General features: G+C 35.3%; 1 protein-coding gene across 9 annotated transcripts in view; it reads right to left on the reverse strand.

Annotated features, from left to right (window-relative positions):
• The window catches only part of STXBP5L (syntaxin binding protein 5 like), a 542,570-nt gene that overhangs the window by 16,587 nt on the left and 499,086 nt on the right, over nt 1–26,897 (reverse strand). For all 9 annotated transcript variants that reach the window (XM_032347423.1, XM_032347416.1, XM_032347410.1 and 6 more), the window contains 3 exons: nt 12,244–12,414; nt 9,968–10,207; nt 879–1,239 (listed from right to left, as the gene is read on the reverse strand). In XM_032347423.1, coding sequence (XP_032203314.1) covers nt 879–1,239; nt 9,968–10,207; nt 12,244–12,414 — 772 coding nt within the window. The remainder of the gene's footprint in view (nt 1–878; nt 1,240–9,967; nt 10,208–12,243; nt 12,415–26,897) is intronic.

Genomic DNA, 26,897 nt, shown 5'->3' on the forward strand with positions numbered 1-26,897 from the left:
ATGAATTTTAATTTACTAACAGTATAATAAAATTTCTCAACTGATACATATTATTAAGATTTTTAAATTCTGGTGTTCTAATATACATGATGACTTACAGTTAACCATACTGTGTTATATACAGTATGTAAATAGTTGCTAGAAAAATAGATCTTAAAAGTTCTCACCACACACAAAAAAGTGGTAACTGTGAGGTGATGGATGTTTTAACTAATGTTATTGTGGTAGTAATTTCACAATATATACATATATCAAATTATCATGTTGTACACCTTAAACTTACACAATATTATATTTCAGTTGCAGTGATGTCTTTTAAAATACTGTTCAGTGCTATTCTTATTTTCTTAGACTTGCAACCTCAGGCAAATTTGAGCTTTAATTTATTAACATATGTAAAATAGAGAATGCAAATAATACTTTGTTTTCCTATGTCATATAGAAATTATAAGGACCAAATTTAACTCTATATGTAAAGTTCTTGTGTGGACTATAAAACAGTAAAAGTAAGTTCATTTCTTTTCCTTGTAGTTTATTCACTTTTATATTTTATGCCTAGCATAATATCTGGGAGATAACACTATTCAGTAAATGCTTGTGAATGAATGTGTGAATGACTAGAAAAATTACTCATTCCTTAGATTCCTCAAAATCAATGAAAATACATATTTCATTCATAATACAAAGCATTTTTAGCAAAAGCAAAAAGTAAAAAATAAAAACCTCATAGTCTCCTTAAATTTCAAACAAATCATTCACAAATATAATGAAGCAATAATCTCATGTTGCTTCTTGATTGCACATTACACATACTGTTCAGAACTGTACCTTGGTCACATTTTTGTGATTACCAGATAATTTATAAAGAAGGCAAGTACCTCATTATCATGATATGCCCATTGGCACAAAAGCATGCCAAGCAGGCACTGTTACACATGACCACCACATCTGCTTGCAGTATAAAAGATGTCTCGGTGATGTTATGAACATAAAGACAAGTCTGAGAAGGCAGTGAGAAGACTTTGGCTTGTTTCTCTGAGCAGATTATTGTATACTGATGATCTCCTATTTCTTGGGATGGAGAGGGGCAGTTCATGACCAGTTTCCTTCTCCAAGATTTTTCATTTTCATCTACGTTGTTTGGATCCCTCCAAACTTCATATGGCGGCTGCATTAATCCACCATTTCGGTCCATACAGGAGAATGTTAGCACAGCACCTTTCAGTGAGAGGAAGGTACCTATAAAAACAATGTGAAATTCAAAAAAAAAATGTGAAATTCTTTCTAAAATGGTTATTATTCATTTATGGGCAGTAAATGTTTTATAATGATAATTTATATCATGGTGTCATAATATTGCAGTAATATAAATAAACCAGTAGATTTATGAGTTCATCATTTGCAATAACTTGGCATCATAGAATGTTAGGTCTCAGAGGAGCCTAAGACATCAACTTATCAAATCTTTTCATTTTATTAATGAGAAAATGGAGACCCAGAAAAGTGATGAGACTTGGGGCACATCACATGGCAAATTAGTGGCTGAGCCTGAACTAGAACTCAGGTTTCCTAATTTCTAATCCAGCATTCTTTTACTATACTATATAGTCCCCCTTAACATCTTTTTTTAAAAAGCAAATTTTAGAAAATTCATAATTTTCATTTATTGAAAGAAGTTCAACTGAAAAAATCATACCATCTGATTCCATTTCCTTATTTTTAAAAATTATTTTTATTAAAATATAATGTATTATTTGCCCCAGGGGTACAGGTCTGTGAATCCTCAGGCTTACACATTTCACAGTACTCACCATAGTACATACCTTCCCCAATGTCCATTTCCTTATTTCTTAGGCTCATTTACTAGAAAATGTTTTTTTTTCTTCTTTTGAAATTGAACACTTCATGAAATTTTAACATATAAAATTCAGGCTAGCAATTTTGATTATATTAAAAAATCCTTTGGCTCTTAGGCAGGGTTATATATCTTTATATGGAAAAGAAATTTATTTACCTCGATTCTCCAAATTTGAATATCCATGACCAATTATTACCTATGGGTCTTTCTACCAGTCCCAGAGGACAGAATACGGTACAGCTTAGGAGGTAACTTGAGATAGATTGACCTTTGGACATCACCAGACTCTCCCTTAAGCAATGCCCCAGCAGTCTTTTCCTTCCTTTGTCCTCTGACATCATGCAGAGAGAGTAAGGGGATTAACCCAGGGTGATATGCCTCAGGAGTGTACATAAAACAGACACTTGAGAAAGGAAGGATGATAAATAAAAATATAGTCCATTTAGAAAGTACTCTATAATTTGAAGTACTTAAAATTGATAAAATTTTAAAATAACATGCTTAGGTGATTTACTATCCCATTTGTGTTTTAAAATCCACTTCAAGGGGCGCCTGGGTGGCTCAGTGGGTTAAGCCACTGCCTTCGGCTCAGGTCATGATCTCGGGGTCCTGGGATCGAGTCCCGCATTGGGCTCTCTGTTCAGTGGGGAGCCTGCTTCCCTCTCTCTCTCTCTGCCTGCCTCTCCGACTACTTGTGATTTCTCTCTGTCAAATAAATAAATAAAATCTTTAAAAAAATAAATAAATAAATAAATAAAAATAAATAAAAATAAAATCCACTTCAAAACTAAGAAGTCTTATAGTAAAGCTTGAAATCAGGTAATGTGATGCTGCCAGTTTTGTTTTTCTTTTTCAACATTTCCTTAGCAATTTGGGGTCTCTTCTGATTCCATGAAAATTTAAGGATTATTTGCTCCAGCTCTTTGAAAAATACCGGTGGAATTTTGATCAGAATGGCATTAAAAGTATAGATTGCTCTAGGGAGTATAGACATGTCTCCAAAGGCAAAGGAAACAAAAGTGAAAATGAACTTTTGGGACTTCATCAAGATCAAAAGCTTCTGCACAGCAAAGCAAACAGTCAAACTAAGAGGCAGCCCAGGGAATGGGAGAATATATTTGCAAATGACACTTCAGATAAGGGGCTGGTATCCAAGATCTATAGAGAACTTCTCAAACTCAACACTCAAAAAACAAGTAATCCAGTCAAAAAATGGGCAGAAGTCATGAACAGACTCTTCTCTAAAGAAGACATAAAAATGACTAACAAACACAGAAAAAATGTTCAACATCAGTAGCCATCAGGGAGATTCAAATTAAAACTGCAGTGACGTACCACCTTACACCAGTTAGAATGGCCAAAATTAACAAGACAGGAAACAACATGTGTTGGAGAGGATGTGGAGAAAGGGGAAAACTTTTACACTGTTGGTGGGAATGCAAGTTGGTGTAGCCACTTTGGAAAACAGTGTGGAGATTCCTTTTTTTTTTTTTTTTAAAGATTTTATTTATTTATTTGACAGAGAGTGATCAGAAGTAGGCAGAGAGGTAGGCAGAGAGAGAGAGAGGAGGAAGCAGGCTCCCTGCTGAGCACAGAACCCGATGTGGGACTCGATCCCAGGACCCTGAGATCATGACCTGAGCTGAAGGCAGCAGCTTAACCCACTGAGCCACCCAGGGGCCCCATAGAGATTCCTTAAGAAATTAAAAATAGAGCTTCCCTATGACCCTGCAATCGCACTACTGGGTATTTACCCCAAAGATACAGATGTAGTGAAAAGAAGGGCTATCTGTACACCAATGTTCATAGCAGCAATGGCCACGGTTGCCAAACTGTGGCAAGAACCAAGATGCCCTTCAACGGTCGAATGGATAAGGAAAATGTGGTCCATATAAACTATGGAGTGTTATGCCTCCATCAGAAAGGATGAATACCCAACTTGTGTATCAACATGGATGGGACTGGAAGAGATTATGCTGGGTGAAATAAGTCAAGCAGAGAGAGTCAATTATCATATGGTTTCACTTATTTGTGGAGCATAACAAATAACATGGAGGACGTGGGGAAATGGAGAGGAGAGGGAGTTGGGGGAAATTGGAGGGGGAGATGAACCATGACAGACTATGAACTCTGAAAAACAATCTGAGGGTTTTGAAGGGGAGGGGGAAGGGAGGTTGGGTGAGCCTGGTGGTGGGTATTATGGAGGGCATGTATTGCATGGAGCACTGGGTGTGGTGCATAAACAATGAATTCTGTTACACTGAAAAGAAATTAAATTAAAAAAAAAACTACAAAATGTTCATTAAAAAACAACAACAACAACAACAACAACAACAACTAAGAAGTCTGTTAATGTTCTACAAGGGTTATGAAGAAGATAGGAGAGCAGGGTTTAGGCATTTCAGTGTGAGGGTCAAGGACTAAAAAACAGTTGTACCAGTGTCCCATGGGAAAAAAGGATAATGCCAAAAACATTAGACTTTTACTTGGTATGAAGAAGAGTTTGAGAATAGAGTGTTGTAATCAAATTTTCATTTAACAGGATCACTATTCCTGCTAGGCATATTCTAGAGGGAATCAAGTTTGAACAAAGGGAGAACAGTTAATAGGCAAGAAATGGATGGAGGTTTCCTCCAGTGAGGTGTTAACAGCAGAGATAGTGAGCAATGATCAGAATATGATGATACTGTAAAGGTCAAGCCAACAGAATTTGCTAATAAACTGGATTTAGAGTGTGAAAGAAACAGAGTGGTCCAGGATGATTCTAATGTTTCTGACCTGAGAAACTGGAAGGATTGGATTGTTGTTAACAGATGTGGGAAAGAATATGGGAGAAAGGAAAGGAATACCAGGAACTCAGTTTTGGACATGGTAAGTTTGAGACGCTTATTAGACATTCAAGTGGATGTTATGTAGCTGGATATCTATGTCAGAAATTTAGAGATGGTTGCAGACAATAAATACAAATACATGACCCATCAGATTATCAATGGCACTGACGTCATGAGGATGGTAGATTTCATTTTGGCCTTGAATATAAATAGAAAACAGAAAAGGTTCAAGTCAGTCTTTGGGCATTCTGATGTTTTAAGTCCAGTGAAATGAGAAGGAACCAGTAAAGTGGACTGATAAGGAATGGCTAGAAAGTTAGGAAGAAAAGTAGGTAAATAAATTGTTCTGGAATCCAAGTGAAGTGTTTTTAATGTAGGGACAATGGTAAACTGTGCAATATGTTGCTGACATGTCAAGTAATATGTACACTGGGAACTCACCATTGGATGTAACCATGAGGTCAGTGGTGACCTAGATAGAGGTTATATTGATGGGTATGGGAGAAAGCTTCAGAATGGAGAGGAGAGAAACGGAGAAGAAAATTGGAAATAGTGAATACAACACAAGCATTTCAAGGAATTTTGCATTAAAGAAAAAAATGAAAAGGAGCATTTTGGAGGATAGATTCAGGAGAGTTTCTCTTATTTATTTATATAAGATTTTTTATTTTCTTTTAAGTAACTTCTACACCCAGTGTGGGCCTTGACGAACTCACAACCCTGAGAGCAAGAGTCAACTGAGCCAGCCAGGCACTCCCAAGTTTTTCTCTTTTAATGGGAGAACAAGCAGCATGTTTGTATAATGATCTAGCAGAAAGATAAGTACTGATTACCATTATAATTACACAATAAGGAGTAATAATGCAAATATAATATAATTATGTAAAGGAAACAGAGGAAAAGTTGCTGGATTGACTTTTTTGAGTGTACCAGTAGAGAAGCTGGCCAAGTTGGGCCGTTACACAGCTTAGTCATAACACAGGAGAGAATGTAGAGACCCTGGAGATATAAGCAAACAGGTTGGTAGATGTGGTGGTTGAAGTTGTTATCTGCTTGTTTCAATTTCCTCAGTGAAAGAGGACACATGCTCATTAGCTGACATTGAAAACAGCAAAGGAGATACTGGTGGTTTGAGGAGAGTGGAGAAATAGAATTGTTCAAGAGCATGGGAGAGAGGAGTAGGGAAATATAGTAAATATAATTATCTGGGAGCTTAGAAGCCAAGTTGAAGTTATTAATGATTTATTTCAAAATGAGACTATTTATTGTGTTTATATATTTTTCTCTAGGTATGTTCAGCTACACAAGTACAAAAATAAAATAGGTAGAATTAAAATTTTTTTTAAAAGATATTATTTATTTATTTGACAGACCGAGATCACAAGTAGGCAGAGAAGCAGGCAGAGAGAGAGGAGGAAGCAGGCTCCCTGCCAAGCAGAGAGCCCGATGCAGGGCTCAATCCCAAGAGCCCGGGATCGTGACCTGAGCCGAAGGCAGAGGCTTTAACCTGCTGAGCGACCCAGGTGCCCCGGTAGAATTAAATTTAACCAGAATTGTGATTAAGCTGAATATGCATGTGTAATACTGTGATTTATAATCAACGTATATTTGGTCTTTATTCTGTTTCTGACACAGAGTTCCTAAAACCCTTGGAATTTCTAAATGTGAGGGCAACACAAGTGTCTTTTATTATTGAGGTGACTTTTAGACCTCATCCAAGGATGGGGCTGGTTACCAGAGGAACCAACAATGTGATTAGAGGACTGGTACTTTTAGTCCCACCCCTTCCCCACTCCAGGGAAGGAGGAGGAGGAGCCTTGAGATTGAATTAAATCACCAGTGGTCAATGATTTAGTCAATCATGCCTATGTAATTAAAAACCCTCTGTAACCCACTTAAGCCCCCATGTTGCATCACCACTTCCTCAAACAAACAAACAAACAAACAAACAAAAAAACCCTCTGTAAGAACGCAAAAGGAAGAGGTATTGAGAGCTTCTGGGTTGGTGAATAGGTGGAGGTACAGGGAGAGGGTTTCTCTTGGAGAAGACATGGAAGCTCTGGCTTCTTTTCCCTATTCATCTCTTCCATCTGGATGCTCATCAGTATCTTTTAATAATAAACAAGTAAAAGGTACGTAAACAGTTTTCCTGAGCTCTGTGTGCTACTCTAGCAAATTATTTGAACCCAAGGAGGGGGTTGTGGGAACCCCAGATTTATAGCCAATGGGTCATAAGCACAGGTGATAAACTAGACTTGTGACTGGTGTCTAAAGGAAGGAGAGAGGGCAGTTTTGTGGAACTGAGCCCTTAACCTGTGGGATGTGATAGTTACTTGCAGATAGTATCAGAGTCGAGTTAAATTGTGGGACATTCTGCTGGTGTTGCAAAGAATTGCTTGCTATGAAGAAAAACCTCCACGCATTTGGTGTCGGAAGTGTTCCAAGTGTGGAAGAATGTGAAAGTAAAAGAGGTACATAGGACAAGCACAGAAGGAGGAAGCACTGGGTTTTTTCCACATAGGAGGCAAGAATCATAGCTTTTTCCATCGCAGCATGTAAAGTTGCATTTGTAGAATCACCTGGGAGCTTGTTAAAAATGCAAATCCTTAGACTCCACCCCAGACCTACTGAATTGGAAACTCTGGAGGTGGGGACCAATAATCTGTTTTGTAACATACCCTCCAAGTAATTCTGATACAGACTAAAGGGATAACTACACGGAATGGATAATCTTTAGGTGTTTTCAATTCTAAAATCCAATGATTTAGTTCACTTCAAATTTTCATATCCTTGAATTTGTTGTCAAGACAACCACAGTAAATAAATGTGAAAAGATTCCTTAAAAAGGAGAAGTGGGCTTTTCTTTGTTGAGAGGCTTTTGATTGCTGATTCAATCTCCTTGTTAGTTATAGATCTGTTCAGATATTTTATTTCTTCATGATTCAGTCTTGGTAGGTTTTATGTTTCTAGGAATTTATCTGTTTCTTTTAGGTTGTTTACTTTATATGCATATTATTGTTCATAGTAGTCTCTTAGATCGTCCAGTTAGGCTTTCTCTCTTTTCCATGGTTGTTTATGAAACACATCTGAACCTAGCTTCACAGTTAACTCTTTTATGTATCGCTTAAAAAATACTTTTTTTAAAGAAAAATTTTAGGGTTACAGATAATTGAGTACAGAGAGTTCTCATATGCTCCCTTTGTCCTTTGTATTTGTGTTATATTTGTTACAGTTGGTGAACTGATATATTAACTGAAGTCTTGAAAGAACTGGAGAATGACAGAAAATTGGAGAAGACAGGTTCCCATTATTTATCTTTAAATAGTTAAGGAAAAGCTTTGCAAATATTTACTAACCAGATACCACATTATTAAATTAAATCTCTACTTATTTTGTATTTTGCCATCATTTTTAGTCTATGTCGTTTGTTAAGAATGGTAAAGAACTTTCCTGTAATATTGAGAGATTCGTTAAATTAGTTCCAGATGTGTATATTTCTAGGCTTGTGACATAGAAAACCGTATTTGTTAGAATATCTCTTAGAAATTTGTCTTCCACTTACACTTGTAAACTTGTGTACACAAGAGTTAGATTTTCATCTTTAAACTTGTAAGGAATGCTTGGCGCTTATTAGGTATCCAATATGGATAACAATTTATTGGTTAAATAGTGGATTGAATTAATGTTTTATAATTCACTATGACTTTACTGATCTGACTCTAACTCAACCACTGTAAGAGAATTGTGCATATTTCTTTAAAATTAGGAATGTAGTAAAATATTTTCTCATCATGAAGTATGTTTATAATTAAAGTGACCCTAACAGATTAACTTTTAAAATACAGTGCATTTTGTGGGCTAAATTGTGTCCCACAAATTCATATGTTGAAGTCCTAAACCCTAGTGCCTCAGAAGGTGATTAGTTTAAGGTAGAGCCTTAAATTAATGAGTGATTAAGTTAAAAGGAGGTTGTTAGAGTGGGTCTTAATTCAAACTGACTGGTGTCTAAGAAGAGATTAGGGTACACAGGGTGATGCCAGAGGTACATGGACATAGAAGGACAGCCATGGGAAGTCATGGTAAGGGTGGCTATCTATAAGACAGAGGCTTCAGAAGAAACTAGAACCGCTGACACCTTAATCTTGGCCCTCTAGTATCCATAGTATGAGAAGATCAATTCAATTGATCAACACACACACACACACACACACACACACACACACACATCTAAATTGCCACACTAGTAGAGAGCTGACTATTCCACCTATAAGTAAAAATCTACATGAATTTAGCACACCAGTTAACAAAATATTACTCTAACCTAGTATTCTTTTTTAAAAAAAGATTTTATCTATTTATTTGACCCACAGAGATCACAAGCAGGCAGAGAGAGGGGGGGAAGGCTCCCCGCTGAGCAGAGAGCCCGATGCGGGGCTCAATCCCATGACCTGAGCTGAAGGGAGAGGCTTTAACCCACTGAACCACCCAGGCACCCCTCTAACTTAGTATTCTGTGTTTGTGTGTGTGTGTATACTTTTAAAATAAAATTCCTTATCCAAAAAAAAATTCCTTATCCTATATATCAATAAAAATCTTTGTTTTTCTACTTAAAAACTATCTGAAAACATCATACATAGGAAATACAAAGGAAGAGTTACGGAGAACAAATTTTAAAGTATTCAAAGGAATTGCATGAGGAATCACACTCTTCTCTTCTTTGGAAGGAAAGAAAGATAATTCAAGAGAATACAACACATGCTTTAGCAAAGTACTCCTAACTTATATTAAATTCTTTAGGCACTAGAATAAAAAGGAAATAAATTATGTGCCATGCCTTTGAAACAAGATGGGAAGGTTACCAAGGATTTTAGAAAGCCATGTCAAGTCAGACTGCTCCTAGATTAATCATTCTGAGTTCTTCAGGGATGATAAAAAATACTCATAGGATCTGATCTGGCATGGAACTTTAGAGAAATGTTTCAATTCATTAAATACTTTAAATTTTGCATTATGGTTTTCTTTCTCCCAAGGCATTGTTTAGGTGGGCAGTTCCACAGTTTCCTACCATAGAATTAATTGTATTATTTTATTCTAAGGAATGGTAATTTGCTGTATAACAAATGTTGGGATAGTATGATTTATGAAATTTTCAATAGTTTCCAGTACAGAGAATACTTATAAACTTTATTCCAGATCGATCAATACAAATTAATGTTCTACATTATTTTATATCTAAATGTTAAAAAGTAGCATTTAAGGAATAAATAAAAACTCTTACCACTTGGGAATACCATGACTGGCTCTGTAAATCTTTGTTCATCTGCTGAAGGAAGGTTCAGGGAGATGATTAACACCATTCCCAGACTAGTTCCAACAAACAAACAAGGAGAGACTGTAGGGTCATTTTTCCGAGCAAAGGACTCCATGAAGTATAGTGCTGTAATTGCTTCTTTTGAATCTTTGTCAATACTGGAGATGCTAGAGCTTCTAGAACGATTATAGGAATTTTCTCGGCTTTCTATAGAAATTCAGAAAAACAAAAATTCTTAGTGTATTTCCATAACAAGTAAAGTCAGACTTAGTTCATGAAAACCAAAATTATGAAAGGGAAGTAGAATTTGATTCCTTGTTAACTGATCTGGAAGACCTCTTCTCCAGTTCACCAGCTTATTTTGATAATAAAGAGACTGAAGCCCAAAAATGTAAATTATAAATTTGGCAGAGCTGGGACTAGAAGTGGTCTCCAGAGTTCCAGTTCACTATGTTTTTCTCCCTATATTACTTCACAAATTAGTTGAAAATTGTAATCTGGAAAAAAATATTTAGTCTGAGTTGTCAAGGTTATACGAATTTCTGGTACCATTTTAATTATGCTTTCTTTCTATCTCTCAATCATTGAAAATACTCCTAATGATTTCTTGGCAATTCCCACCTACTGACAACATTATGGTGATACTTACCTGAAAGGTCACAAGTGCTCTTGGTGAATACATTTCCCTGACATAATTTTTGGTTTTGCTATATTTGGAGTAACTATAGTCCTAAAAATTGGAATAGTTACCAAGGCCAAAGAGCAAATGCTATATTCCTGAACTACTTTCAGGCTACCTACCTGAATCCAAATCCAGTTCTAACTTTACCTGGGACCAAAGAAGCTGTAGGCAGGCCTATTTCATTGCTAATGGTAATCTTTGAGAGGGCTTCAGGACATCTAAAGGAAGCTGGATGGTTTCAAGTTTTCCTGCTCATCAACACTTATACATGAGCACACTCCAATAAGCATAAATGTACCTCCCTCAGTTAAATACTACTAGGAACGTTTTGTACTTATAATTGCTCCAGAGTTCAAGTTCCTCATACTCTTTTTTTCTACTGCATTCACTTTTTTTTTCTTGATGGGTGCCAGTTTGACTCATTTTTATAAAAAGAGACTCAATATAAGGTCCTTTGACTTTTTTTTTTTCTAAAAAGCAAAATGTAGTATTCCTGATTGCCTCCTTCTATCCCTCAACAAATTTGTAAAAATAATTATTTGTAACAGAATTTAGAGATGAGAAGGAGCTTGGATATAATCTATACAATTTTATAGATTTGGTGACAGAGACCTAGAGTTAAGCAATTGTCCCAGAATCCAATACAAGTTAGAGGCAAAAATATCTAAAACTCAAAATTCTCAACAATCCAGTGATTAAGTGTGCTACTTCTATAACTTTACATTTTGCTCCTATTATAAAATTCCTAGCTAATATGCTTTCAAAGTTTTTCCATTCATGGTTCATCAACATTCAAGTTTGTTACTCATACACCTGTGAAAGAGATAACTTCATTATCTGCACATCCATGAACTAGATTTAGTATTTAAAAATAGTAAATTTTTTAATCATTACTAAAAATTTTTTTTGAAGAGTGGTAAATGGGGAATTACTTTATAGAAAGAATTACCATAGAAAATCTAAGATTATTTTTTCCTGTCTTTCCTCAAAGTTCTTTGTCAGCAATACTGTTGCAACTAAGTTTCATGATTCCTTTTTTATTCTCCCTCTGAAAATTTGTGACCTTCTAGCTCTTACACTTTAATTCCTGCTCCAACACTCACTGCATAAATATGCAATAAATCCTTTTAAAAACATATGAAGATTGCAAACTTTAGAACTTAAGATTTTGCCTTTTTCTTGGTCTCATTCACTTGACAGTTGAGGAAATGAGGGTTGCAAAACATTAAATATCTACTGATAAAGACACTAAATGGCTTATCACTGAGATGGAAGGAAACTCAATTGCTGCTGGGAGTGTAGAGAACTGATTAAGGCATAGGTCTCCCCTTGAACAGGGGAGGTGTCTACCAATGAGAAGAACCATTCTGCTTTTAGAGATGAAGAAGGAAGTATAGTGAAGAATGAATTTGGAGTCATGGCCAACAGCTTGACCAGGCTTTCAGTTACTCATTGTCTAGAACTGACTGTAATAAGACCTATATCCCTTGTCCTCTAGCACCCATTATCATAGTATATAAAATTTTAGTTGTATCCACAAAAATTTGTATGTTTAACTTACCTTCTGTTGTGACTGGTAAAGAAATTTCCATGCAAGCAGCTGATTGTGCTTTCCGAAATGGTGGTCTTCCAGGACCCCAGCGATTTACTTTTGAAACATCAGCACTGGACAGACGTTTTCCAGAACTGCAACTCTGAGAAGTTGGACTTGTGCAGTGTCCATTTACATGATCTGTACCAAAAGGAAGAAGGCAGCATAAATATCATAATTAAATCTTCACATAAAGGAATCCAAACATGTAGATTAATGAAGAATGAGAATTCCTTTTTCACCAAACCATGTAAAGATGGCCAAGTCCTTGCTAGTTTAATATTTAGCTACATTTTTAGTAGTTAGCCAAAATTTCACAAGATTTATATTACACATAAATTCATTTTAAATATGTGGCTAATTAACATAGCTTAAGATTTATTCTATATCCGCATTAAGTATTATACCATTTAATGGCATTACAGAATAGATTATAGTATTTAACTTTCTTTTGCATAATTTAAAAATACACCTATTTATATAAGTTTTAGAAGTACCTCAAGTGTTTGGAGTTAAAAATCTAGAATGGAAACATCTTTTTAAAATTTAATTTAATTTTTTTCAATGCTCCAAAATTCATTGTTTATGCACCACACCCAGTGCTCCATGCAATACGTGCCCTCCACAATACCCACCACCAGGATCACCCGACCCTACCCTCCCCTTCCCTCCAAAACCCTCCGTTTGTTTCTCAGAGTCCTCAGTCTCTCATGGTTTGTCTCCCTCTCCAATTTCCCCCAACTCACTTCTCCTCTCCATCTCCCAATGTCCTCTGTGTTATTCCTTATGCTTCACAAGTAGGCAGTTATCATATGATTTCACTTACTTGCAGAGAATGGAAACATCTTACTGTGCAGTTGTGAATGTTAATTAAGAATATTGATTCTAGAGCCAGACTGCCTGGCCTCAAATCTCAATTCTACCATTTACAAGTTGTACAAATTACTGAAGTCTTCATACTTTAGTTTCCTTTTCTATAAGCTGGGAATATTATCTACCTCATGGAGTTTTTGTGATAATTCATGTCACATGCCAAAACACTTCTTGGTATATGGTAAATTCTGAACAAAAATTATTACTGTTATTCTTGTTTCAGACTGCTTTTGTCTAAGACAAATAGTACTATTCATTTAGAGCTTATGAGTTTATTTCTGTTTTGATATAACTTAAAAACTTGGAAAAACTACCACTAAAAATAGGTGTTTTGTTAATGCTCCTATATAATATAGGAAACAACATCTCATAGTTCTGTAATATTGAGTACATTTTAAAATGTACCTTGATCATTCAAAGGACAATAGAGTCCAATATGGACCTTGATCATTCAAAGGACAATAGAGTCCTACTGGACTTTGAATGATCAAGGTCCATATGGTACTAAGTACCTACTCCATTATAGCCTTTTTATATTGTAGAGTTTGAGAACTTAAAATTATTCATTTCCTGGTTTTCCTTGCAGTGAGTGTAAAGATGATGATTCAGTTAAGTTTCACCATTCATATGCATTAGTCTGTTTTACTATTTTTTTAAAAAGTGAATTAACATATTTATTAAATATTTAAATGCCAGGCACTTTATACACATTACCTATTTAATCTTAACAACAGCCCTGCAAAGAAGATGCTTTATTATCCTGATTTTGCAGTTGAGGAAACTGAAGCTCAGTAAAAAGAGTTTGGAAAATTGTCTTATATTACATAAATAATATTTTTGGAGGCAGAATTCAGATCCAGATTTTTTCACTTAGTGTCTATATGCTCAAAAACTGGGCTACAGCACAAACTAAAGTATTTGGTAAGGGGTAGCAACTTTGAAGACATATTTAGTAGGGTTTAGGTGTAGCTTATGTAATGCACATTGAGATCCAGGCCTTTTGGGGCCAGTCATCTTCCATATTAACACAGATATTGGAAATCCCAGATTTCCCAGATGGAAAGGCAGAACTATCCCTTAATGAGTTAGTCATGGGGAAGCTGAAGTCAAGATCTCTACCCCTTCTGCACTATCAAATGTAGTCTTATAAATAAGAAATACACTGAGAGTGACAGCTGGCACTATCAAAGACTTAGAATGAATTTAAAAAAATGGCAACTTTGGTGGCCCCGTCAGTTAAGCCTCCAACTCAGTTTCAGCTCAGGTCTTGATCTCAGGGTTGAGAGTACAAGCTCTGTATTAGGCTCTATGCCCTACTTAATGGGGAAAAAAAGAAAGAAAGAAAAATTGGGTACAAATTGCAAAAATGAGACCCCTTCTGGGTATATCTGTTAGGAAAAGTTGCCCCATCATCAGGCATGATGTCTTGGTTGGGGGACAAGTTGGCTTGTTAATTGACTTAATGTTGGTTTTCTTGATTAATTTGTTTTAGCAGGAAAAGAATTTATGAAGGATATTAGGCAGCTCAAAACTTCAAGGAGAACCTGTAAGGTATACTCAGATGCTTTGCAGCCCCAAACAGTGACCAACCACACTGGAGTTACTGTTGTTAGTGTCTCAGCATTGAAGATGTTGGTGTTAGATGCCAGAAGCTGTCCTCTTGCTGGCCTGATATAGCAGGACATCTCTGCCATCATAATTACCAAAACTGAGGTTTATGTAATTACAAATTAATTTTTTATTTTAGTGTTTTTTGACTATTCTCATTCTCTACCTTTTTCCTGACATTTTGAGGATTTTAAGGTCTTTATTTTTAGGATTTTTTTTTTTTTGAAGAATTTTAAGCTGAGACCCAAACGGACTGAATCACAGACTTCTCCTTGATCAAGTTAATTTTTATCTCCAGTTTTAATTTGATTCTTCTATAGCAAAATTTTCATAGCTATGATTTTGTTGTCAAAGCTAAAATTGCTTTAAATGAGCAAAGGTTTATATACCTTGTGTTTAATGTTTAGTTTCTGAAATCCAAAATTTCAAAGATCTTCTGTCTCTTCATTTCTCCATAATTAGCCATGGGTTCAAGTTTAACTTATAATTTGTTCATTTAAGTGGATATTTAAAACTATTTGGGACCAACTTTACAGCTTTAGAGAAAATAATCTCTTACTGAAAACATTGCCTAAGGCTTTGCCAGTGACGAATAGAATGTTTTAACTTGCAATAACTATTCTTAAAATTTCAGCTTCAATGAGGTAAAACTGACATAAAATTGTAATATACTTAAGGTGTATATCATGATGATTTGATGTAGATTGGGAAAGGATTCTCACCATCTAGTTAATTGACATGCCTATTTCACGTATTTATTTTTTGGTGAAAATATTAAAGTTCTCTCTTAGCAAATTCCAATTACACATTACAGTATTGTCAATGATAGTCATCATGTTTTACATTAGATTCTCAGAACTTACTCATCTTACAGCTAAAAGCTTGTACCCTTTTACAAATCTTTTCCTATTTGCCCTACTCCCCAGATCCTGGCTACCACTTTTCTACTCTGTTTGTATGACTATAATTTTTATTTTAATTTTTAAAAGATTCAACATATAAGTGAAGCCATTCAGTATTTATCTTTGGCCCATTTCACTTCACATAATGCCCTCAAGGTCTATCCATCTTGTTGCAAATGGCAGGATTTCCATCTTTCTCATAGCTGAATAATATTCCATTGTGTGTACATATACACACACATACACACACCACATCTTCTTTAGCCATTCATTCACTAACAGACACTTAGGTTATTTCCCTATCTTTGTTATTGTGAATAATGCTGAAATGAACATAGGAGTGCAGACAGTCCTTCAATATACTGTTCATTTCTTTTGAATATATACCCAGAAGTGAAATCATTAGATTATATGGTAGTTCTATTTTTAATTTTTGAGTAACCTTCTGTATGTTAAGAGCCAGATGGCTGGTTTGTAGAAGCACATCCTGAATGCCTCTGTTAATCATTATCTTGAGAATGTATAGATCTTGTGCATCCTTTCTGCTACTTTCCACAAGCAAGATAGGTAGAAAATGTTTTGTTCAGCATTCCAGGTCAAGGGTGCCAGGGTTGGCGAAACTGGAGTATCTCCTTGGTAATGAAGCATGTCCAGCTGGTGGGCTTTTATCTTCTTGGAATATTTGCCATGCAAGGAGGAGCAAGGCTACAGAGAACTGCTAGGATAATTACTACATTATAAAAGTTTGCTGCATTTAGTTTCCAGCAGCAGATGCTTTGTTCAGTTGGCCACTCCTGGACTCCACGTACTTGAAGTTTCCCCCATGAACTTAGGTCTCAAGCACTGTCTCTGGGTCATTCCTTTGGTCTCGCTGGGTCATCATCTACACTTTGCTGAGTCTTCAGAAATGTGGCTACATACCTCCACACTGTTTTTCATAGTGGCTGTACCAATTTTACATTCCTAACAACAGTACATAAGGGCTCCCTTTTCTTCACACCTTCCTTAACATTTGTAATTTCTTTTTGATGTTACCTACTGTAACAAGTATGAGTGATAGCTCATTGAGGTTCTGATTTGCATTTCTGTGATTATTAGTGATGTTGAACACCTTTTCATGTACCTGTTCACCATTTGTATGTTGTCTTTGAAAAAGTGTCTATTCAGTTCCTCTGCCCATTTTTTTTTTTTCCTTTTTTTTAAGTAGGCTCTGTGTCCAACATGGGGCTTGAACTCACAAGCCCTAGGGTCAAGAGTTGCATGCTGCCTGAGCTGCTTGAGCCAGCCAAGCACCCCCATCTGCCTGTTAAGTTGTATTGTATGAATCCTTTATATTTTTTTGAATTGTATGAATCCTTTATATTTTTTTGACATTAACCTCTTATCAGATATACGATTTGCAAATATTTTCTCCCATTCAGTAGATTACCTTTTTATTTTGTCAATGGTTTCCTTTACTATATAGAAACTTTTTAGTTTGATGGAGTGCCACTAAATCATATTTTTGCTTATTTATGCATATTTTGCTTTTATTGCTTTTGCCTTTGGTTTCAAATCCAAAAAAATTACTGCCAAAACCATTGCCAAGGAGCTCACCACTTGTGTTTTCTTCTAGGAGTTTTATTGTTAAGTCTTATGTTCAAGTCTTTAATCCCATTTGAGTTGATTTTTGTATATGGAATAAGATAGTGGTTTAGTTTTGTTCTTTTGTATGTGGCTGTATAGTTTTCCTTGTACCATTTATTGAAGAGCTGATCCTTTCCCTATTGTACATTCTTGGCTCCTTTGTTGTAAATTAATTGAAATATATATATAAATTATATATATGTTGTAAACTAATTATATATATAAATAATTAATTATAAATATATATAAATTATATATGTTGTAAATTAATTGAAATATATATTTCAATTAATATATATATATATTTCAATTAATTATGTATATATGTGTGTGTGTGTGTGTGTGTGTGTGTGTGTGTATTTGTTTCTGGGCTCTCCATTTTATTTCATTGATTTATGAATCATTTTTGTGTCAATACCATACTGTTTTGATTGCTATAGCTTTGTAATATAGTTTAAAATCAGAAAGTGTGATGTCTCTTTGTTCTTCTTTCTTAAGATAGCTTTGGTTTTTTGGAGTGGTTTGTGGTTCCATACAGATTATTCATTTCATTTTGGTGAAGAATGTTGTTGGAATTTTAACAGGGATTGCATTGAATCTATAAATTGCTTTGGGCTATATGGACGTTTTAATGAGATATATATATATATTTTCGTTTTAATGATATTAATTCTTCCAACCCATGAGCATGAAATATCTTTCCATTTATTTGTGTCTCCTTTAATTTCTTAATGTCCTATAGTTTTCAGTGCACAATTCTTTTATCACCTTGGTTAAATTTATTCCTAAATATTTTATTGTTTTTGATACAATTGTAAATAGGATTTTCCTAATTTCTCTTTGTAATAGTTAATTGTTAGTGTATAGAAATGCAACAGAGTTTTGTATATTGATTTTCTATTGGGAAACTTTGCTGAATTTATTAGTTTTAATAGTTTTTTATTGGAGCTTATGGTTTTCTATATATGTATTCTGCAAATAGTTTTACTTTTTCTGTTCTGATTTGGATGCCTTTTATTTGTTTTCCTTGCCCTAGCTTGTACTTCAGTACTATGTTGAATAAAATTGTTGAGCGTGGGCATTCCTGTCTTCTGAGCTTGGAGTGAAAGCTTTCAGCTTTTTGCCACTGAATGAGTTGTTATCCATGGCCCTGTCATATATGGTCTTTATTATGAAAGGCACGTTCCCTTTCTTCCCACTTGGCTATAATTTTTGTTATGAGTAGATAACGAAGTTTTGTCAAATGCCTTTTCTTCATCTGTTGAGATGTTCACGTGATTTTTATTCTTCATTTTGTTAATATGATGGATCATATTGATTTGCAGATTTTAGACCACCCTTCCATCCCTGGAATAAATACCACTTTATCATAAGATCCTTTTAATATATTGTTGAATTTGGTTTGCTATTTTTTTAAGGATTTTTGCATCCATGTACATCAGAAATATTGTGATTTTCTTTTCTGGTAGTGTCTTGAAAAATGAGAATGGAAGTTATCCTCACTCTTTGATGGTTTGGAAGAATTTGAGAAACATTGGTATTCTTTAGATGTTCGGTAGAAATCAAAAGTGAAGTCATGGGGCCCTAGAATTTTGTTTATTGGAAGGTTTTTAATTAATGACTTAGTCTCCTTGCCAGTAATTAGTTTGTTCAGATTTTCTATTTCTTCATGATTGTCTTGGTAGGTTGTATTTTTCTGGGAGTTTATTTTGAGGCTTTCCAATTTTTGTCATTTAATAGTCTTTTATGATCCTTTGTATTTCTGTGGTATCAATTGTAGTGTTTCTTCTTTCACTTGTGATTTTCAGTCTTTTCTTGGTGAATCTGGCTAAAGTTTTGTCTATTCTGTGTATCTTTAAAAAAAAACAGCTTTTAGTTTCATTAATCATTTTGATTATGTTTTTAGTCTCTATTTTGTTTATTTCTGCTCTGATATTTATTTCCTTTCTTCCACTAAATTTGGGCTTCATTTTTCCTTTCTCTAGTTTCTTGAGATATAAAGTTAGGTTGTTTAAGGTCTTTCTTGTTTTTTGAAGGGCAGCTATTGATATTGGCAGAGTATGAGAACCCCAGGCTTGCCTCCTTCCTGAAACACAGCTAGATAACTATCAAATCATTCTGAATACTCAAGACTTCAATATGACAACTGGTAGAATAAACTACACAACCAGAGGGAGGGTAGAGGCCATTTTGAGGAAGGTAGGAAGTGCCAAGACAAGATTGGGGGAAAAACAGATGGCAGGTGCTGTGGAGGGGAAGGAGCCTTGGTCATGGAGAAAGCTGAAAGAGTGGAATGCACAGACATATGCACAAGAACACTTCCCCAAAGCTACTTCTGAGAGAATGAGTGGGACTGAATTTTGTGAATGTTTCCAACCGCGGGACTCAAAGACTGGAGTTTAGGAAGTCCTGGGCTTGCCTGTGATAGAAACCTGAGGATGCTGCTCTACTCCTGGAGCAGAGGCAGGCAAACAACATGGGACAGACTATACAATCTGATGATTGTTTAAGGGGCACAGGGAGAGACTGTTAATTCTTTTGGGAATATATCTGTGAGAGGTACCATTTTCTCTCGGGGGGCAATAAAACTGAAAAGCACCATTTTCCTTCCCTGCCCCTCAGCCCAAATGTAGAGACACCTGCTAAGAGCTGCTAACTGAGACACTGGCTTTTTAGCTTGCATATTCCCAATCCCATGCTCCTGTGCTCTGGTGTGGCAGCCCTTCTGAGTCAAACCTGTATCAGTATCAGTCCCAATGCAGAAAGACCTTTTCCTAGAGGACTGACACAGGTCTTTGACACACCAGGTACCTGAAGTTTAGACTTCTGAATGTCAAAAGGCTTGAAAAGTGTAGTCCCCAATGTGTTCAGTGCTGCTCCAGGCAGGCAAGTGACCCAGAGACAGTATGAAATCAGTGATCTGAAAAATCCCTGTAACATGTGAGGGGAACTTATTCTTCTTCTGAAAGTGCTTCCCAGAGAGAAGCAAGCATAGGCCCCTGCTTCCTCAGCAGGGTCAGAGGAGCCAGCAGGTGCCTTCTCTCCTCTGCCCCTCAGCATAAACTGATTTCAGTAAGCAGCACAGTGCCAACAGTGACAGCATAAACCACTTACACCAATCCTGCAATCCCACCCCTTGCTAGTAATGCTTTTTTTTAGGCAACTGAGCCTGATGACCAGCACAGCTGGTCCCTACCTCAGAAGACCAAACACCTGCCCCCCCAACACACATACACACCAGGTCTATTGGCCATAGGGTTCTGCAAAACTTCAGCACTTGTAGAAATAGCATCAGGATTCTTTCAACCCAGCAGACCAGAGTACACCTAGCTAAAACTCACCACACTCTGGGTAAGGTCAAAACACTCCCCTCTGCAGGCAAGGAGAAACTCTGCAGAGGACTGACCTAGGGAAAGAACAGCCAAAGCACAGCAGCATAGTCCACATAGCACACACCAGAGACATTTCCTGAAGCACCAGGCCCTGGATATTGTATGATCTCTTCTTCACAACGCCTTTACTCTCAGAAGCAGGAAACATAACAGGCTTTCCTAACACAGAGAAGATGACAGAGACCTAGACAAAGTGACTAGAGGGAGGAATTCATACCAAAAGAAAGAACAAGAAAAGGTCACAGGCAGGGATCTAATGAGACAAATATAAGTAATAAACCTGATCCAGAATTTAAAGCAACAATCATAAGGGTAATAGCTGGGCTTGAGAAAATCATGGAAGACATCAGAAAGTCCCTTACTGCAGAGACAAAAGAGCTCAACCAACCAACCAACCAACCAATCAGGCCGAAATGAAAAATGCAATATCTGAGATTCAAAACCAACTGGATGTAAGGACCACAAGGATGGAAGAAGAAAAGTAACAAACAAGTTATAAAGAAGTTAGAATTACAGGAATTAAAAAAGAGAAAAAGAAAAATCTTGGATCATGAAAGAAGACTTAGGGAACTCAGTGACTCCATCAAATATAATAATACTCATATGAGTTCCAGAAGAAGGAGAGAGAGAAAAAGGTACAGAAGTTTATTTGAGAATATTATGACTGAAAACTTCTGTGATCTGGAGAAAAAAAAAAAAAAAAAACAGACATCTAAATCCAAGAGGCACAGAGAATGCCCATCAAAATCAACAAAAGCAGGCCAACACCAAGACATATCCTAGTTAAATTTCCAAAATACAAAGAAAAAGTCCTAAGAACAGCAAGACAAAGGAAATCCCTAACTTAAAAGACAAGATAAATAAGGTTAGCAGGAGACATATTGATAGAAACTTGGCAGGCCAGAAGAAAGTGACATGATCTATTCAACATGCTGAATGGGAAAAGTCAGCAGCCAAGAATACTCTATCCTACAAGGCTGGCTATTCTCCTATAAGGCTGGCTGGGAAACAAAGAGTTTCCCAGACAAACAAAAACTTAAAGGATTTCATGACCACTAAACCAGCCCTGCAAGAAATATTATAGAGTGGGAAAGAAAGACCAAAAGTAACAGACTAGAAAGGAACAGAGAAAATCTTCAAAAACAATGATAAAACAAGTAATAAGATGGCACTAAGTTAATATATATCAATAATGACTTTGAATGTAAATGGACTAAATGCTCCATGAAAAAGACACAGAGTGTCAGAATGGATAAAAACAAAACAAAACAAAACACAAAAACACAAGACCCATCTATATACTGCCTGGAAGAGACTTCTTTTGACCTAAAGATACCTGCAGATTGAACGTGAGAGGAGGGAGAAATATTTATCAGGCAAATGGATATCAAAATAAAGCCAGAGTAACCGTACTTGACTCAGACAAACTAGATTTTAAACACAGACTGTAACAAGAGATGAAGAAGGGCACTATTTCATAATAAAGGGGACTATCCAACAAGAAGGAACTAACAACTATAAATATTTATGCCCCTAACTTGGAAGCACCCAAATATATAAAACAATTAATTATGAACATAAAGGAACTCACTGGTAATAATACAATAGTAGTAGAGAATTTTAACACCTCACTTACTTCAATGGACAGATCATCTAAGCAGAAAATCAACAAAGAAACAATGACTTTGAATGACAAGCTGAACCAAATGGACTTAACAGATACATTCAGAAGAGTCCATCCTAAAGCAGCAGAATGCACATTCTTTTCAAGTGCATATTCTCCAGAATAGATCACACACTAGCTCCTAAATCAGACCTCAACAAATACAAAAAGACTGAGATCATACCATGCATGTTTTCTGACTACAATGCAGTGTACCTTGAAGTCATCCACAGGAAAGAACTTGGAAACCACAAATATATGAAGGCTAAAGAACATTGTACTAAAGAATGAATGGGTCAACCAAGAAATTAAGGATATAAAAGGGAACATGGAGGGGTGCCCGGGAGGCTCAGTGGGTTAAAGCCTCTGCCTCCTGCTCAGGTCATGATCTCAGGGTCCTGGGATCGAGCCCCAAGTTGGGCTCTCTGCTTGGCAGGGAGCCTGCTTCCTCCTCACTCTTTGCCTGCCTCTCTGCCTACTTGTGATCTCTGTCAAAAAAATAAATAAAATCTTAAAAAAAAAAAAAGAGAGTACATGGAAACAAATGAAAACATGACAGTCCAAAACCTTTGGGATGCAGCACAGGCAGTCATGAGAGGGAAGTATATAACAATATAGGCCTACCTCAAGGAGCAAGAAAAATCTCTAATACACAACCTAACATTACACTTAAAGGAACTAGAAAAAGAACAATAAATGAAGCCTAAAGCCAGCAGAAGAGGATAAATAATAAAGATTAGAGCAGAAATAAATGATACAGAAATTAAAAACAAACAGTAGAATAGATTAATGAAACCAGGAGTTGGTTCTTTGAAAAAAATTAGTAAAACTGATTAACACCTACCTAGACTTATCAAAAGGAGAAAGAACCCAAATAAAATAAATAAAATCACAAATGATAGAGAAGAGATCACAACCAACACTATAGAAATACAATTACTAGAGAATATTATGAAAAATCATATGCCAACAAAACAATCTGGAAGAAATGGATAAATTCCTAGAAACCTATAAACTACAAAAACTGAAACAGGAAGGAATAAAAAAACCTGAACAGACCAATAACTGCCAAAGAAATTGAATCAGTAATCAAAAACTTCCCAATAAACAGAAGTCCAGAGCCAGATGATTTACTATGGGAATTCTACCAAATACTTAAAGAAGAGTTAATATCTATTCCTCTCAAGCTGTTCCAAAAGAAATGGAAGGAAAACTTCCAAACCCCTTCTATGAAGCCAGCATTACCTTGATTCCAAGACCAGAAAAAGACCCCTCTAAAAAAGAAAACAAAGGGCCAATATCCCTGATGAACATGGATGCAAAAATTCTCAACAAAATACTAACAAATTGAATCCAGCAGTACATAAAAAGAATCATTTGCAACAATCAAGTAGGATTTATTCTTGAGCTGCAAGGTGGTTCATTCTCCCCAAATCAATCAAGGTGATACACCACATTAATAAAAGAAAGGATAAACCATATGATTTTCTCAATAGATGCATAAAAAAATTTGACAAAGTATAACATCCATTCATGATAAAAAAAAAAAACCCTCAGCAAAGTAGAGGTAAAGGGAACACACCCCAAAATATATAAAACCCCACAGCTAATATCTTCCTTAATGGGAAAGACTAAGAGATTTTCTTCTAAAGTCAGGAACAAGACAGGGATGTCCACTCTCTCTCTATTGCTATTTAACATAGTATTGGAACTTCTAGCCTCAGTAATCAGACAACAATAGAAATAAAAAGTATCCAAATTGGCAATGAAGAAGTCAAATTTTCAATATTTTCAGACATGTTACTCTATGTAGAAAACCCAAAGGATTCCACCAAAAAAATTGCTAGAACTGATATGAATTTATTAAAGTCATAGGATACAAAATCAACATACAAAAATATGGATTTCACTCATGTGGAGTTTAAGAAATAGATGAACATGGGAGAAAAAAAGGCAAATGATAAAACAGATTCTTAGCTCTTAACTATAGAAAACAAACTGAGGATCTCTTGTTGGAGTAGTGGGCAGGACAATGGTTTAAATGGGTGATGGCTAGTAATGAGAGCACTTGCGATGAGCATTGGGTTTGTATGTGAGTGATAAATCACAAAATTCTAGTGAAATTAATGTTGTACTATATGTTAACAAGAGTTTAAATAAAAAGTTAGAAAAGGCAAGTAGATAGAACAGTGATAATAAAATATAATCCCTTCTAGGCCTTTTTTAATCAAATAAGACTGAGGGCTATTTTAATAACTCCATAAAATGATAAAGGTTTTATCAAAAGAAAAAAATTACTAGTCAAAGCAATTAAATAAGTAAAATAAACATTATGTATATGTATTCAAAATAATGTGATAAGATTATACGTATAGGGGATAAAATTTTATACCTTAAATCTCAAGAGAATCAACTGAAAAACTAAGAATTCAGTGACATGGCTGGTTACAAAATTCATATATATATATCTATGACTAATATTAATAATTCATTTTTCATCCTAATCCATTTAAAGTTCAATCAGTGGAACAAAATAAAATATCTACAAGGAGACCAAATGGATAAAGAAATTTTGTAGTTGAAAATAAGTAACCTTAAAATGAGAGGGGTAAACATAATTCATTCAATAAATGCTTAGGACAACTAACTAGGCATTAAAAAACAATTTCTCTATACCAAAATAAATTCTAGATGATAAAAGTATAAATGTATAGAGAGAAACTATAACAGTGCTAAAAAAAAGCATAGGAAAATTTTTTTAATATTCTTAAAGATATATTTGCTAAAGATAGAACAAAACTTGGTACCCATTGTAAAAACCAGTAAATTTGATTATATATAAATAGTCAATATAGAGAAAAAAATGAGACAAATGACATTCTGCAATAAATTTGACAGAGGAAACCAATTTCCACAACGTCCAAAGTGCTTAGATATAAAAATAAGAAAAAAATAACACCAAAAATTTTTTACAATGTATTGGTAGTTCAGAAATAAATAGAAGTATGTTTAAATAAAAGGTTGTTCAATACTTATTAGAAATGACTATTAAAATAGTCTTTCAATTAGCTCAACAAATATGAAAGAATTGTATAAGCAAAATATTAGTGATGATGTGGGAAGACTGGAGTTCTTATACACTGTTGGTGGGAATCTAAGTTGGTTAAACATTCTTGGAAGTCATTTTGAAATCAAAATATACAATGCCTATTCTTTTGCCAAGCAATTTCAGTTGAAGCAATTTCAGTTCTGAGAATTTATTCTACAGACATTTATTCTACAGACATTTCAGTTGAAGCAATTTCAGTTCTGAGAATTTATTCTACAGACATAATCACATAAGTGTGCAAAGAAGTTATTACTATTCTCATTAAAGTTTGTTTTGAAATAGTAAAAGACCAAAAGCCTAATGTCTTTTAATAAAGAAATAGTTAAGTCAACTATTGTATAGCCTAAAATGGACACTTTATCCTTATATAAGCCATTATTTGATACTACAAAGAATTACATAGATCTGTATAGAATGGTCTTCAGGACACTGTAAAATAAATAAAAAACCACAAAATATTGTTAAAGTGCTTCCCCTTCTAATGAAAAAATGTTTAGACTAATTGTTGAATACTCAAAGAAGATATTAATGTTCTTTGTCTCAATGGATATGGGAATTAAGGAATTCTGAGATATAATTTTTAAATTATTTTAAAAAGAAAAAATAAATTGGTACAAACTACAATACCCAGAGAACACCCCTTGCATGTATTTTAAATGAAGTTTAGATTTTGAAGAACTGGCTCACTGAATATTAAGTACATGTATTTCAAACAAAAAAAAATCCACATCCTTTTCAAGGTTAAGGTAAATTTGTTCACATGGTGGGGGTGAAGGCATTTTACTCACATGATTATTATAGCTGTAGACATCAGCATTGCAAATGTCAGATAAAATGACTAGAAACAAGTAATCTAGCAACTCAAGAATTAATATTTAAGGAGGCTACAGTTAGACTAACTTTTTTATTTATCTCAGGATATGCTGTGCTTTTTTTTTTTTTCCTCTCCCCAGTCTTAATGTGAGACTTGATGTGAATATTTACTCATATGGTTCAGGACAAGGTGTCAGTTTGCTTTGTCAGTATCCATCAGGATAAATGGCATTTTAATGTTAAAATTTATTGTTATTTTGGGGTGCCTGGGTAGTTCAGTCAGTTAAGCATCTGCCTTCAGCTCAGGTCATGATTCCAGAATCCTGGGATCAGACTCCCTGCTCACTAGGGAGTCTGCTTCTCTCTCTCCCTCTGTTCCTTCCACTGCTCATGCTCTCTCTCTCTAACACTCACTCTCAAATAGATAAGTAAAATTTTTAAAAAATATTATTGTTCTTTTGAGTTCTGGTTCAAGACGGCAATACAGGAGGCTGCTGAATTCTTCTCTATCCATGGATACCACAGATCTATAGCTACACATGGAACAGTTCCCTCTGAAGGAAATCCAGACTAGCTGAGTGACTCCTATGCAGTGGATGAATGAGAAAGCACTTACACAGGGATGAATCTTTGCACAC

This window comes from Mustela erminea, chromosome 1, assembly GCF_009829155.1.
Source record: "Mustela erminea isolate mMusErm1 chromosome 1, mMusErm1.Pri, whole genome shotgun sequence".
Classification (NCBI taxonomy): domain Eukaryota; kingdom Metazoa; phylum Chordata; class Mammalia; order Carnivora; family Mustelidae; genus Mustela; species Mustela erminea.